This window comes from Pseudonaja textilis, chromosome 5, assembly GCF_049901715.1.
Source record: "Pseudonaja textilis isolate UNSWEBS1 chromosome 5, rPseTex1.2, whole genome shotgun sequence".
NCBI classification, from domain to species: domain Eukaryota; kingdom Metazoa; phylum Chordata; class Lepidosauria; order Squamata; family Elapidae; genus Pseudonaja; species Pseudonaja textilis.
The window spans coordinates 23,492,533-23,507,897 of NC_141994.1; the positions used below are offsets into that span (position 1 = coordinate 23,492,533).

At 40.6% G+C, this 15,365-nt stretch overlaps 1 protein-coding gene across 3 annotated transcripts in view; it reads left to right on the forward strand.

Annotated features, from left to right (window-relative positions):
- PRKAR2B (protein kinase cAMP-dependent type II regulatory subunit beta) overlaps nucleotides 1–15,229 on the forward strand; it is a 64,603-nt gene extending 49,374 nt beyond the window's left edge. Inside the window, exons 11-12 of one of the 3 annotated variants that reach the window (XM_087935550.1) lie at nucleotides 1,964–2,122; nucleotides 15,163–15,229. In XM_087935550.1, the coding sequence (XP_087791676.1) occupies nucleotides 1,964–2,097 (134 nt within the window). In that variant the 3' untranslated portion in view covers nucleotides 2,098–2,122; nucleotides 15,163–15,229. Of the gene's footprint in view, nucleotides 1–1,963; nucleotides 9,990–15,162 lie in introns of those variants that run through there. The other 2 variants (XM_087935549.1, XM_026704870.2) reach the window with 2 other exon arrangements.
- Nucleotides 15,230–15,365: the final 136 nt, after the last annotated feature.

The window sequence follows — 15,365 nt, forward strand, 5'->3', positions numbered from 1 at the left end:
TGTTTTAAAAACAAAACCTATTTTATTGCAACTCTGGGAATTGTTTTCATTCCCAGCTGGAATTAATCTCAAACAGTCCCCCGAGATAAGCACCCACCTTTCTTTCCTGTGAAGTGCTCCCAAAAACACAAGTATAAAATTAACTAGAAAAAAAACCAACCGAAGTACAAGAAAAATCAGCCAAAGTACAAGGAGCTTCAAGGATGACTCGGAACTGATTGAACGACATTGCTTCCTGCAAAGGTTTCATCATCTTGGCTTGACAATCACTTCCCAGCCTTACTCCCGAGTCGCCCCTTTTGTTTCATCTGTTCTCGCCTTCTAGCAGCTCTGCGCACACGTACCCACTGAGAACAGGCTTCTCTTGTTCCTCTGCCTCACTGCTGCCGGACTCCGGAGGCTCCAGAGGCAGCACCCCACTCCCAAATGGTCCTGGCCCTGCATCGGACACAGGACCCTCGTCCGAGTCCTCTCCAGACTCCCGGACTGGTCCCTGTTCTTCCCCATTGTCCGATTCTGCTGCTGTCTGGACAGGCTACTGGTGAACCACAACAAGTTTGTTTCTGTTTTTTGGTAGCTTTTTTTAATTAAAAAAAATCAGCATAACAAAAATAAAAATAAAAAAGTTTATAAAGAAACAAACAAAGAAAAAACAAGACGTTGAAAAAAGTGTATTAAAAAGATAGAAACATATATACATGTATTATCCCTCTTCCAGTTGAATATTGATAAATATATCTAAATAATATTAGTTCCCCACCCCTCACAAAACAGGCCCAACATTCTTAAACTTCTGTTTTCAAAGCATTAAACTATCATCTATCTACTATATTAATGACAAAATAGTTAACAGGTAGAACAGCAACAAAAAGACAAGATTAAAACTTCCAAACCCTTTGTTAACAAACTACTATTGGGTTCAACTGGTAGAAGTTAAGATGATTTATTGTTTTGGCCTCTACCCAAGAATCTAGTCAACTAATAATCAGCACTAAATTGGGTGCTGGATAAGAGTCAGTGGAATTGAAGGTGGGCTGGATTTGGAGCGCTTGTGGCAATGTAACGATTCTGGGCTTATTCCTCTCTTGACTCCGCCCCCAGGGTCTGCTCTTCTCCTTCCTACTAAATATCAGAAGTTTATTCTTTTGATCTAGTGCTGGCTCAGGAGATAAGAGGTTTCATTGGAAAGAGGCACAAGATTGCATTTTGCTTCATTCATTAATTTTTTAATGGAGATGGATTAAAAGTGTGCCTTCCTTAAACAGTTTCATGGCAGGAATCTGCCCATAGAAATAATGTACTTGTGGTTTGCTGGCAGCCTGTGCATACGGCAATGGAATCGGACAGTGGGGAAGAATGGGGACCAGTCTGGGCGTCTGGAGAGGACTCAGATGAGGGTCCTGCATCCAATAGAGAAATGGGGCCAGGACCATCTGGGAATGGGGTGCTGCCTCTGGAGCCTTTGGAGTCTGGCAGCAGCGAGGAAGAGGAACAAAGGGAGCCTGTTCCCAGTGCGCGTGTGCACAGAGCTGCTAGAAGGTGAGAGCAGCTGAAACAAAAGGGTCAACTCAGGAGTAAGGCTTGGAGGTGATTGCCCCTTCCATAAGGTATAAAGGTCAGGCAAAGATGATGAAACCTTTGCAGGAAGCAAAGCTGTTCGTGCGGTTCAGATTCATTCTTGAAGCTCTTTGTACTTCGATTGGCTTTTTTTCTAGTTCATTTGACACTTCTCTTATTGGCAGCACTTCACAGGAAAGAAAGGTGGATGCTTATCTCGAAGGACTGTTTGAGATTCATTACCAGCTGGGAATAAAAATCATTCCCAGTATTGCAATAAAACAAGGCTTGTTTTTTAAAATAAGAGTGTGTGTAATTATGGTCTTGGAAGCCTTGGTCAGAACAGTACTTTCCTGCCTTCCCCATGGTGTATCTGCATGTGATTTCTCTCTCTTTAATATTCTAGTTATGGATGTACAAGCTTTTGAAAGGCTATTGGGACCTTGCATGGAGATTATGAAAAGGAACATCGCCAACTATGAAGAACAACTGGTTGCGCTGTTTGGAACCAACATGGATATTTCCGAGCCCAGTGCGTGAAGAATGGAGCCATCACACAACCTGTGTATGACAAATAGCACAGTAGTGGTTAGCCCACTGAACATACATCTTCTCTTCCTGTAGATGCTAAGCATTGTTCTTGAGCCTACAGGGGCTTCGATTTCTTTGCGCCCCTGTCTCAATTATTTTATTTGCCTTTTTTCTTTTGTACAAAGTCATTCAGACATATCGGTACATGGAGTAGACAGATTATTCGAAGGGGCCTTCCTTAAAGGCATTTGGTCCACCGGCACTTCAGCTTTCCAAGAACATCAGGTTTATAAGCCTTCGTTTGGCAATGCACAACCTTCTACAGGCAGTCCCCAGCTTACAAGAGTTCATTTAGTGACCATTCAGAGTTAACAACGGCAGTGGAAAAAAGTGGCTTAGGACCATTTTTCATACTTAACGACCATTGCGGCCTCCTCATGGTCACGTGATTTACACTGGAATGCTTGGCAACTGACTCACATGATGGTTGCAGCATCCCTGGGGTCATGAGGTTGTGACCTTCTGACAAGCAAAGTCAACGTTATTTAACAATGGTGTTACTAATTTAACAACTGCAGTGATTCCCTTAACAAAGGTGGCAAGAAAAGTCGTAAAACGAGGCAAAACCTACTTAACAAATTTCTCCCCTTAACACCATACATTTTAGGCTCAATTGTGGTTGTAAGTTGATGTGTGATGTTATAGATTGGGAAGGATTTTTCACTTGTAGAAAAAGTTAGCGGCTTTTGTAAAATCACTTAGAAGTCTTTTGTTTAAGCGTCTGTGAAGATTTTCGGTCATCCAGGTCAGGGTTGTCCCAAATGTGCTTTTTCAGAAGACAACTGGACTTTCTGGTTTTTTCTTTAAAGACGTTTCGTTTCTCCTCCAAGAAGCTTCTTCAGTTCTGACTGAACCGAACAAGCTTCTTGGAAGGAGGAGCGAAATGTCTTCAAGAAAAAAACAAAAGCCCAGTGCCTTTTGATAAAAGCCCCTTTGGGATGTGTCTAGGGGTGGGATTCTACCGGTTTGGACCAGTTCGGCCAAACCCCTTGCTCCGAAAAGCAGCTGGCAGCGAACAGGTTTGCTGTGACTGTCATGTGGGCCAATGGTGGTATGTTATCGGTTTGGACCGGTTCTACCAAACTGGTAGTGAAAAAAAGCCGATGATCAGCTGACAGGAGGGGGAAAAAATCCTCTGACAATCAGCTGAGGGAAAAAAGAAGAGAAAAGCACAGGATTGGCCCTCCCACCTGCCCCTGCGCTTTTCTTTATCCCCTCAGCTGATTGGCGCTGCAGGTCTCAGCCGGTGTGGAGAATGCTGTGCGCCGGCGTTCGGCAAAGCACCCCTCCAAGCCGTGCCCATTGAACCAGTGGTAAAACAATTTGAATCCCACCACTGATGTGAGCCTGCCTGTCCGCCCGTGCGCTTTACCTACTTATATATTGTCTCAGCTGATTAGCACGGCACAACGGATTGCCGCTTCTCAGCTGTGTTATCCCTCGTTCACTGAATCGGTTGTTCAACCTAGAGAATCCCACCCCTGGATGTGTCCTTTAAGAAGTCCAAGGTACACAGTATTGCAATGTAAACATATGTGCAAACCAATGACGTCTTTTTTATCTTAACCTGTCTAATTGTGAGTCTCTTTTTGAAATTTAATAGATTTGGGAATAAATCCCTTTTTCTTCGAGCAAATGGCCGGTGTCGTTTTCTGAAAGAAAAGCCCAGATTCATCTCAGCATCTCTTTGACACAATATCGCAGATGTTTGGTGGATCAAACTCGTTCCTATTTAACGATGTATTTTTTTTTTTGTGCGTGTGTAAATTATCCCAGAAACTCATTTGGAAAAGTACGGCAGAAATAAAATTTCGTTTTTTTGTCCACATGTCCAATGAAAGTGATAGCTTAAGGTTGTTTAGGGTACCCGAATGCACGAACGCGGTCTAGGAGAGATTAGATTGTACATATTTTGATTTGATAGCTGGTTGAATCGGTATTCAAGGTGGCATTTTCTTTTTTTAAATGTATTTGGAAAAAAAATAAGATAAAAGCATGGCCTTGTGTTCTGGGTAAATTTTATGACCCCTGTCTGGTCTCAGTCTGTCCGATTATTACCCATTTTTTTTTACACCAACCATGTTTTATAAGATTTCATCCTTTCTCTACGAAGGACCAGTGGTGGTATGCTACTGGTTCGGCCTGGTTCTGCCGAGCCAGTAGCGGTGATGAGCAGCAGAGACCAAATCAGTTCTCTCCACCGCTCTGCTGTTGGGCTCACCCGCTTACCCGGGCTCCCATACTCACTTTTAATCTTCTGCTTTTGAAGCGCAGCTGCTTTGCGTGGCACAAAAGACTGCCACGCGGCAGCTGCTGAAGCAGCCGGGACAGTGCAGGCTTGCAGGAGGTGAGTTGGAATGCCTCTTCGCCTGCACGCAAAGTGTGTGCAAAGTGCGCTCACCGAGCCACGCCCACCGAACCGGTGGTAAAAAATTTTTGAATCCCACCACCGCGAAGGACGCCACCTTGTGGCAGGTTTACGATGATGCTGTATAGTTTCTCGCTGTTGTACTTAACTATGGATGTGTACTGTTTTTCACACCTTAGAACAATTGTTACCTGTGCACTGGTGAAAAGGCAAAAGGCAATTTGATTTCATAACGGGCTCGTGGTTATGTTTTAACCGGAAGAGTTTCCCTTGAATTGAGCAAAACTCCCTATTTCACAGATACAGCCAGTATTATTATTTCATGGATAACACTCAGTAGCAATGTGGAAGGTTGATCTTGGTTGCTTTTGGGGGCTGTTCTTCACTTTCCTTTCTTTAGCCTGCAACCCTGGTTCTTCCAGGGGGTTCCTGTCCAAATACAGGTAGTCCTCGACTTACGACAGTTCGCTTAGTGACCATTTGAAGCTACAACGGCACATAAAAAAGGGATTTATGGCCATTTTTGTCACGCTGATGTCCCGTTGCAGCATCCTCATGGTCACATGAATAAAATTGGGATGCCTCGCAAACTGTCTCATATTTGTGACAGTTGCATTATCAACCAGGGAAACCAGATTTATTTAACAACCAGGTTGCTAACTTATCAACTGCGGCAATTACCATAATAACCGGGCTGATAATTTAATCACTGCAATAATTCGCTTAACCAAAGTGACAGGAAAAGTTGTAAAACGGGGCAAAACTCAATGTCTCGCTTATTGACATGAATTTTGGCTCAGTTGTCGTAAGTGGAGGACTAACTGCTAAGTCCTAGGCTCCTTCCCAATTTAAATTTATGAGATGAGCCAAAGTCAGCTAGATGCCACGGTCCAGCTAGGCAACCTCTTGCTACTGGCATATATGTACAGGCAGTCCTCGACTTACAACGGTTCATTTAGTGACCATTCAAAGTAACAATGGCACTGAAAAAAAAGGGAGTTATGACCGTTTTTCGCACTTAAAACCATTGTACATCCCCAGGATCATGTGATCAAAATTCAGACGCTTGGCAACCGATTTATACTTATGACGGTTGCCGTGTCCTGAGGTCATGTGATTCCCTTTTGCGACCTTCTGACAAGCAAGGTCCATGGGGAAGCCCAATTTGCTTAACAACTTACTAAATTACAGTGATTTGCTTAACGACAGTGGCAAAAATGTCATGAAATGGGGCAAAACTCAGTTAACAAGTGGAAATTTCGGCTTCAATTGTAAATTGAGGGCTACCTGTACAGTAATTTTCATGTCTAATTTTCACTTTTGACTGGCAGTCAGACTACCAAAATGTTAACTTTAGATTGGTTCAAAACGCCCATGAAGGAAAGAAGAACGTATTTCAGTCTTCCTTGGGGGAAAAAAACAACATGTGAATGTATGTTCTTTCAACAAAATATAGTGTTGTTTTAAAACAGATGGCATGGGGTTTCTTCCTTCTTGGCTAGAAGGGAAAATGGTATTAGCTATCAAACACAATGGATGGTAATGCACCAGAATAATAGAATAACAGAACAGAATAACAGAGTTGGAAGGGACCTTGGAGGTCTTCTAGTCCAACCCCTCTGCTCAGGCAGGAAACCCTATACCATTTCAGACAAAGGGTTATCCAACATCTTTAAAACCTGTTGTTTTGTTGTGTTGGAGAATTCACAACTTCTGGAGGCAAGTTGTTCCACTGATTAATTGTCCTCCCAGTTAGGAAGTTTCTCCTTAGTTCTAGGTTGCTTCTCCCCTTGATTAGTTTCCACCCATTGCTTCTTGTCCTGCCCTTCTGGTGCTTTGGAGAATAGCTTGACTCCCTCTTCTTTGGAGCAGCCCCTCAGATATTGGAACAATACTATCATGTCTCCCCTAGTCCTTCTTTTCATTAAACTAGGCATACCCCAATTCCAGCAACCTGTATATTTAATAGCAATTGGCACGGGAAAGTCCTTACACGACAGTATTATTAGTATTGTATAATTTTTATCACATAGGATGATATCAATGTGACAACATTTTTATATAATCTTCTTGATAAAAGTATTTTTATTGATCAATGAGAAAAAATTAATTTGTTATGGTTTGGAGGGAGTAATTAGATAAGAAGATAAACCTTTATTGTCACTTTTTCCTATGAATACACTGGCACACAATTTTTAAAAAAATGAAATTCTGAGGCCAGAATTAAGCTAGTTAAGTGGGTAGCCGCGATCCAGAGATCCTTAAAAGGCTAAGGAAAGTGTTAGAAAGTGTGTTCATTCTAAAATAAAAGTCACTCATCGTACGGAATAAATGTCTTTTAAAAGAGACCTTCAGATACCTTCTGATGAAGCATGAAGGGGATTTAAAAAAAAAAAACCAGTTTAAGAAATTATCATATTTAAAGTTCCCTGGTTCCTGCTCTACCATATATCACAGTGGTGGCTAACCTTTTTGGGCTCCTGTGCAAAAACTGCATGCGTTTGCACACTTGCGCTTGCGTGCCAGCACCCAGAAGGCAATGCGCCCCCCCATGCACTTTACGCATGCGCACGCAATCCCCACCCATCCCTTCCACCCCCTTACCTGCACTGCACCTCACAGCTGATTTTCGGTGGGTTTGAGGCTTTTTTTGGCCTCCCAAAGACTTGAGTAAGACTTCTGCAGGCTTTGCAGGCCGAAAACTAGCCCCGTTTCGTTGCTCCCTTTTTTTCCGAAAATACCAGAAGTGATGAAACGGAGCTAGTTTTTGGCCTGCAAAGCCTGCAGAAGCCTTCCTCAAGCCTTTGGGAGGCCAAAAAAGGCCTCAAACCTGCCAAAAATAATCTTTAAGGCACTCATGTGCAGTGAGGTAAGTTTGCCTGCAACTTGCATGCTGGCACAAATGGCTCTGCGTGCCATCTATGGCACGCGTGCCATAGGTTCACCATCATGGATATATCAGTTCTGAACTGTTCACATTAAATACTCAGAGTTCTTTTGTAAAATGCTATAATACTGGAAGTCCTCGACTTACAACAGTTCCTTTAGTGACCATTTAAATCTACTATGGCACTGAAAAAAGTGACTGATTTTCACAATTATGATCTTTGCAGCATCCCCACAGTCACATCGTCCAAATTCCATGCTTGGTAATTGGGTTCATACTTATGACCATTGCTGCGGTTCCCTATTTGAAACCTTGTGACAAGCTAAGCCAGATTCACTTAGCAACTGGGGTTACTAACCTCAACGGCAGTGATTCACTTAACAACCGAGGGAAGAAAGGCCATAAAATATGGGGCAAAACATAACAAATATTTAGGGGTCCTTTGTGGTCGCAAGACGAGGATTACCTGGAGTTTCAGTTAAAACAAACGAAAGCCCAGTTCAACTATGGTATATATTTCAAACTCAGTAATCAACATTACATTTGATATTATATTTGAAGTGCTTCAGACTTCTGCCCTACTGTCGAATAACCTTGTCGACTGTAATGAGTGTTAGGCCCTATCTCTTGTGAACACACTTCCCCAGTAACTTAAGTCAATTCACTTCAGGGTTGGTTGTATTGATGAGGGGATTTTAATGTACTTTTAGGACTTTTGATAGACAATCCATAGATACCAACCATGCCATGAAAAGTCGTAAAGAGGGGCGAAATTCATGTAACAAATTGAATAGAATAACAGAGTTGGAAGGGACCTCAGAGGCCTTCTAGTCCAACCCACTACCTAGGCAGGAAACCCTACACCACTTCAGACAAGTGGTTATCCAACATCTTCTTAAAAACTTCCAGTGTTGGAGCATTTACAACTTCTGGAGGCAAGTTGTTCCACTGGTTTAATTGTTTTAGGTGTCGGGAAATTCCTCCTTAGTTCTAGCTTGCTTCTCTTCTTGATTAGTTTCCACCCATTGCTTCTTGTCCTGCCCTCAGGTGCTTTGGAGAATAGCTTGACTGCCTCTTCTTTGGGGCAGCCCCTGAGATATTGGAAGACTGCTATCATGTCTCCCCTAGTCCTTCTTTTCATTAAACTGATAGACATACCCAGTTCCTGCAACCGTTCTTCATTATGTTTTAGCCTCCAGTCCCCTAATCCTCTTGGTTGCTCTTCTCTGCACTCTTTCCAGAGTCTCCACATCTCTTTTACATCGTGGTGACCAAAACTGAATGCAGTATTCCAAGTTTGGCCTTACTAAGGCATTATGAAGTGGTATTCACACTTCCCTCTGTTTATGCAGCCTAGAACTGCATTGGCTTTTTTGGCAGCTGCTGGACACAGCTGGCTCATATTGAAATGGTTGTCCACTAAGACTCTGATATCACCTCTCACAGTTTACTACTATTGAGCAAAGTACCACCTATACTGTACCCTGTGCATTTGATTTTTCTTGCCTAAACGTAGAACCTGACTTTTTTCACCATTGAATTTCATTTTGTTTGATAGCGCCCAGTGTTCAAGTCTGTCAAGATCCTTCTGTATCTTAAGCCTGTCTTCTGGAGTGTTGGCTATTCCTGCCATGTCTCACTTAATAACATAAATTTCAGTCTCAATTGCGGTCGCACGTCGAGGGCTAGCTGTATTTGGGGACATCTCAACAAACAGCTAGGGCATCCTGTCCTGGTTGTGAGGAGGTCAAAACGTTAAGTTGCTCAGATAACTGAAGTCGTTTATTTTATCCCCATTTTATTATTTTTACAGGTAACTCAAGGTGGCAAATATACCAATGCTCCTCTCTCCTCCTATTTTCATCACAAAAACCACCTTGTGAGATAAATTGAGCTGAGAGCCCAAAGTCACCAAGCCAACTTTCATGGCTTAAGGTGGAACTAGAACTCCTGTCTCCCGGTTTCTAGCCTGATGCCTTAAACACCAGACCAAATGCCTACTGGGGGTCAACCCAGATAGCTCAACAGTGGACTATCTGATTGACAAAACATAAAATTAAACCTTACACCTCTATTAAAAAGGATCTTGGAAAACTGAGGCGGAGATGATTAACCTGTAGTTTTGAGAAACTGAATATAAGAGTTATATTGAAGTAAAGGAAAGCCAATCATTTCATATCTTTTTGAGCTAGCCAAAAGTAGATCAGCTTCCATGAACTACACAAGATTTTCCCTGTTTGTGGGTTTTAGTGAGCTTAGTTTAATTATTTGTGTACTACCAAATCCAGTGAAGTTTAATCATTATTTTGATCTACGTATGTATATATGTGCGCGCACACCCTGTGTTTTATTTTAAAAGTGTTATAATCTCTTCTATACATTATAGGGTGGGAGCAGGAGTACAACGGAAAAAAATAAATAAATCGTGAAAATATTCTCCCTTGCTGAAACAAAACGTTTGTGTGCCACTTCCCTTTCCTGATTGTTAGCGTTCTGTCTTTTTAACTGAGGCCTCTTTTTTAAGGTAACCTCCGAATTGTGAAATTTACAATGCACAAAATTATTAAATAACTTTTGAATACAGAATTATCTGTCGTGGTTTCAAATGTTTTACTGAATCGCTCAGAGCGCATCCCGGCTTTTGAAATGAAACCCAATGAAGATGGGAGTCTTAAGGATGGATGTTTAAACAACGCACCGTGAGGCTTGAGTGAATTTTGTTATATATTTTTTTATGAGGACTCCCTCTGCTGGATCTGATTAGTGGACACAATCTATGTGAATAATAACATCATGGCTAGTGTGGGACGATGTTAGTTTTAAAGAACGCCAAAGAATACACACCCATCAGAAGCTGAATTTAGCAAATTTGTGTTGCAACCAGATGATTCCAGAAAGGGAAAATTAATGTCTTTATCAGTCAACCGGTTAGCAGTGTTGCCGAACAAGATTAGCTATGTTGCTTATTCCTAGCCAGCTAAAAAAAGGAATTGTTTTTGGATGTACTGGGATGGAATGTAGTAAGATGGATTTCCTAGAAGGAGAGGGGTTGCATCCCAAAAGAGTAAGAGGCAACTTGGTGTCCAGATTTTACGTGTGAGGGTGTGAAGACAGCTCCTTCCTAATAGTTCACAGATAGTAGAGTCCTTTAGTCTGGCAAGATTTTGTTTATAAATATGAAAACAGTAACAAGCTCAGCTTGGAAGAATCACATGTCATTCCTGGTTTTGGGTCTGATAGGTACAACTTACAACAGTTCCTTTAGTGACGGTTCAAAGTTACAACAGCTTGTAAGAGCGTAGTAGCATCCCTATGGTCACATGATCAAAATTCAGGAGCTTGGCAACTGGCATGTACTTAAGTCTTGTTGCAGTGTCCTGGGTCATGTCAAAGTCAATGGGGAAGCCAGATTCACTTAACAACATAATTACTAACTTAACGGCAGTGATTCACTTAAGAACTGCATCAAGAGAGGCTGTAAAATGGGGCCGAGCTTACTTCATGACTGCCTCACTTAGCAACAGAAATTTTAGGCTCAATTGTGGTCGTAAACCGAGGACTGCCTGTACCTAGTTTTGGACAAGATCAAAACATTGTTTAGTAGCAGTCGTAATAGTAGTAACACTATTATTCATTTTGCACCAGTAATTAAAAACAGTACGGGTACAGAATTCTAGCTGAAACAATAATACAAGAGAGTTAATCCCTTATAATGGGCGGTTTATTAATCTAATAACCAAATGTAATCATGCGGTTTTTTCCATTTTAACTGGATTCTATTCCTATTCCTTATGTCCTTCCCCTCCTCCCTGCTTGGATATTTTAACTATTTTCCTTTTCCTTTAGGTCTTTATCTCCTCAACCTCCCCGTTTCCCTTTCCCTTTCATTTGTTTTCCAGACAGATGGACGATAGATAGAAAGGAAGAGAAAGAAAAAAGAAAAAGAGAGACAGATGAGATGATCCATAGAGGAATGGATGGATAGATAGAGGATAGATATGAACTGCAATTGGTTTATGCTAAGTTTTATTTTGATTTTGTTCTGACTTTTTAGATAGCTCTGATCATTTTATTGAAGAACCAACAAGTGTGGAAAACTCCAATATTTCATTTGATGAGTGAGAAAATTATTACTTTCTTTGTCATCTTGTTAACATCCTTTATTCTGTCTCCTTATTTCTTTCTGAATCTCAAAGGATTGAAAAGGCCTTGAAAGTTTTGTTTTGCCGTTTTCTAGATTTTTTCCCCTCCATTGTTATATGACACTTCTTGTCACTTTAGAGAAATAAACATTACAGACAAGCCAGATAAAATCTTCTCCGTCCTATTTTATTTAAGCCATCCAACATAGGTTTAGAGGGGTTTTTTTTTAATGGTAAAACACAATTTATACAGGAATAATGTATCATTCTGTGCCAATGAGCAATATGTTTTTGTTTAGAGTGGTTTAAATAACATTCAAACATCCTGCATGAATGTTATTTAACTTTCCAACTTCCTTCTAACTCTTAAGAGTATAGTATAGGCTCTTTAAAGTTCATTGCTCTAAAAATAAACGAAGCTGCATTGGGCATAATGTGCCCTTTCTCTCTCCATTATGTTTTGGCTTTAATAGCTCAGTGACTTTGCACTCTGCTGTGTTCCTGCTTGCAAAGAAGTCAATATTCTCTTATTGCTAACTCAGTATCTAAAAAAGCTGTTTGATTATTCAGCTGACTCTAAAATGAATTATGTTTTAGAAAATATAACTATTCTGGGATGCAGAGCTGGTCTGACTTCAGATGCTTCTGATGTACAGCATGCTGGAGGGAAAGTACCTTTTTTGGAAAAAAATAATAATCCAGCTTTTAAGACTAGAAATAATCAGAACAATAAGCCAGAGGGGCAGATTCTCTGTGGACTGCAAAAACACTTCGAGAAGAAGTGAATAAATTTTATTCTGCAATGTATGTCCATCTCAAATGCAAGTTGTACTTTTATACTCCTTTTGTTCTTGTTTTAAGAATCACATTTTTTATATTAAGGAGGTCTTTCAGAGCAAAACAAATTTTTGTCTTAAGTTACTCTTAGGACAGGCCTTCATGCAACAGAAAGAAACCAAACACTTTCCGAATAATTATAATTATTATTTGAGTTTGCATAAGAGTTTTCATGTCTATGGAGATTCTCAGTCATCCAGGTTATGGTTTTCCAAAGGAGCTTTTTCAAGAGGCAACTGGAAACCAGAAAATCTTGAAAATGCACCTTTGTTATAAGAGTTTTAAGAAAATTAAAAAGGGCAAGAAGACAAGGGTACTTGGGAGCCACTTTTAATAACAGGATTCCTGGAGAACAGTTTTGATATAAACATCTCCAGTCAGAAGTAATTCAAGTACACCTGTCCTAAGGTAGCCTGATACAGGTAGTCCTCATTTAGTGATCTTTCAAAGTTGCAACGGCACTGAAAAAATGATTTATGTCTGGCATCCTCATGGGTCGTGTGAGTTTGGCAACTGGCATGTCTATGAAAGTTGCCAGCCAGCTTCTGACAAGCCAATTCAAGGGGGGGAGGGGGAGCAAGATTCGCTTAACGACATGATTCACTTAGCAGCAGTGATCCACTTAACAACTGTGGCCAAAAGTTCACGAATGGGTTGTACAAAGTTAGCACCCACCCCCTCTTAAAAGAATGAAATATTTTAGGAAACATTAAAAAGGCAGAAGATTAGTATTTTCCCTTAAAGGAGAAATATGTTTCTAAAGACAGAAACTAGCCAAAGCTCTCTGTCCCAAGGAGAAACTAAGGGGCCAACTTTTAGAAATGCAGATTTGGTAATCCATTCAAGACAGGATTAAAACCCCGGGGCACCTAGGATTAATTATGAAACAGGATTTTAAAAAAACCAACTCATTGCTTGCCTTCCTGAGACAAATTAATTAAAATCAAATAACAAAATTACACAAAACAAGCCTCTAGATTACAAAGTGCTGTAGAAGAAACTATATGTTCTGTACTCGTCAAACCAATTGGTCAGCTGCCCAGGACCTCAAACCCATGTGGTCCTGTCCACCAATAAACCATCTTTCCAATCAGCCTCCATGTTTCCAGTGTCTTTTTCCCCACTTGGAACTGAAAAAACCCACTTTCCTCACTTAGCCATGGAAACTTCGGACTGTTGGAATTTAAAACCCACCCCTCTCCTAAAGAAATGAAATATTTTAAGATATATTAAAAAGGCAGAATATTTCCCCTAAAAGAGAAGTAGAAACTCAGAGAGGCAGAAACTCAGCCCCCCCCCCCGCTTTCTAATAGGTCATTAAGGCCTTGGCCTATCTGTCTGTCTATCTATCTATCTATCTATCTATCTATCTATCTATCTATCTATCATCTATCATCATATATATAATAAGAAATCCTTTCTTAGAGAGCACCTGGAAGCCAAGAGGAACATACATGCCAAATGCAAAACACAAGCAGAGGAGTTTCAGTTTCATAGCATCAAGCAGCTTTAGTACAGAACAGTTGAGCTAAGCCACGCCCAGGCTCCTTGCTGTCTCCTTGCTCACACAGCAAATACTTCAATTTCCAAACAGCCCTCAACTCTCTCACATATTGACAGGATGCTAGCCAGATAAATACCAATGGAGGCTGGTAGGCAGAGGCAGAATTTCCCCCCCTTATTTTCCTCCCCCAAAACTAAACCCAACCACATAATTTCATAGCGAAGCACAGGTATTGAGCTAGTTTGTTAATAACAGAGCAAATACAAGCATGAAGGCTCGATCATTCCTTAAAAAAAAAGCTTTTAAAAGCATAAAAATGAGCACACCATTGAATTGTTCGTTACAGGACGTTGTAATGCCAACAGGTAAGACCTAAATTTTATGCTCACTTGTCTGTCACCAGCTGTTAGAAAAGCTGATGTTAAACATTGTCAAACCCAATGTGCTGCGCCGTACACAATTTTACCACGTTACGCGCGATAGACTCATTTTTGTCTAGCAAGAACTTAACAAAGATCTTCTCCCGGTAGAGTCATAATAGGAATTGCCCAGAGCCCTTTCATTACATCATCATCCAGCAAGGCTCAACCAAGCCTGGGACTCAGGACAGCCTACAGAATTGCCCCTGCATGGTCCAATGGGAGTCTGACAACCAATCAGAACACAAGCTCAAATTCAAATCCCAATGGAGGGCATAAACCCCCAGGGACTCTCAGGATCTCTTCCCTTTTTCTTCACCCAGGAGCTCCAAGCCATGTGATCCTGTCCACCATTATACCATCTTTCCAATCAGCCTCCATGTTTCCAGTGTCTTTCTTCCTCATTTGGAACTGAACCCAGGCGGATATTTTCTTCCAACAGGACTTAATTGTGGTCATAAGTCGAGGACTACCTGTATAGGATTCTAACATCTATGAAACATATGATAAATTTACTAAAGGATAGGAATTTATAAATATTAGTTCTAGGCCTCTTTGCTCTTTAAGTAATAGAATTTATTTATAAAAACACATAATTATAATCCAATAACAATATTAGATTGTGTTTTATACGGTAGAGATAACAGGTAATTTACAAGACATAGGAAGTAACTGCCACTTAATATTTACTATGAAATATCTAAATGACTATCAAAATGAATCAGAGAAAAATATTAGTTTCACTATAGAACGTGTTGTGATGTCTATTTGTATGACTTTTTACCTTTTATTTTTGTATATTTGTATATTTTAACTTTTTGTATTTAATAAAGTTTTTTAGAATCTTTTTTTAAAAGGATTCTAACATGAGGATACCCAGTTTCTAACTGAACTTGAATGTATCCCCTGGAGGGAATTTTTGCAATGGCCTTTGGAACTCAGCAATTTTCCAAGCTCCACGTTTTCCCAGCAAAAATTAAGAGATGTTTCTTCGGTTTGCAAAGAAAACGTCCATTTCCCCACTTTAGGAATTGGTGGAGGGCCCCAAACAGCTGAAGAC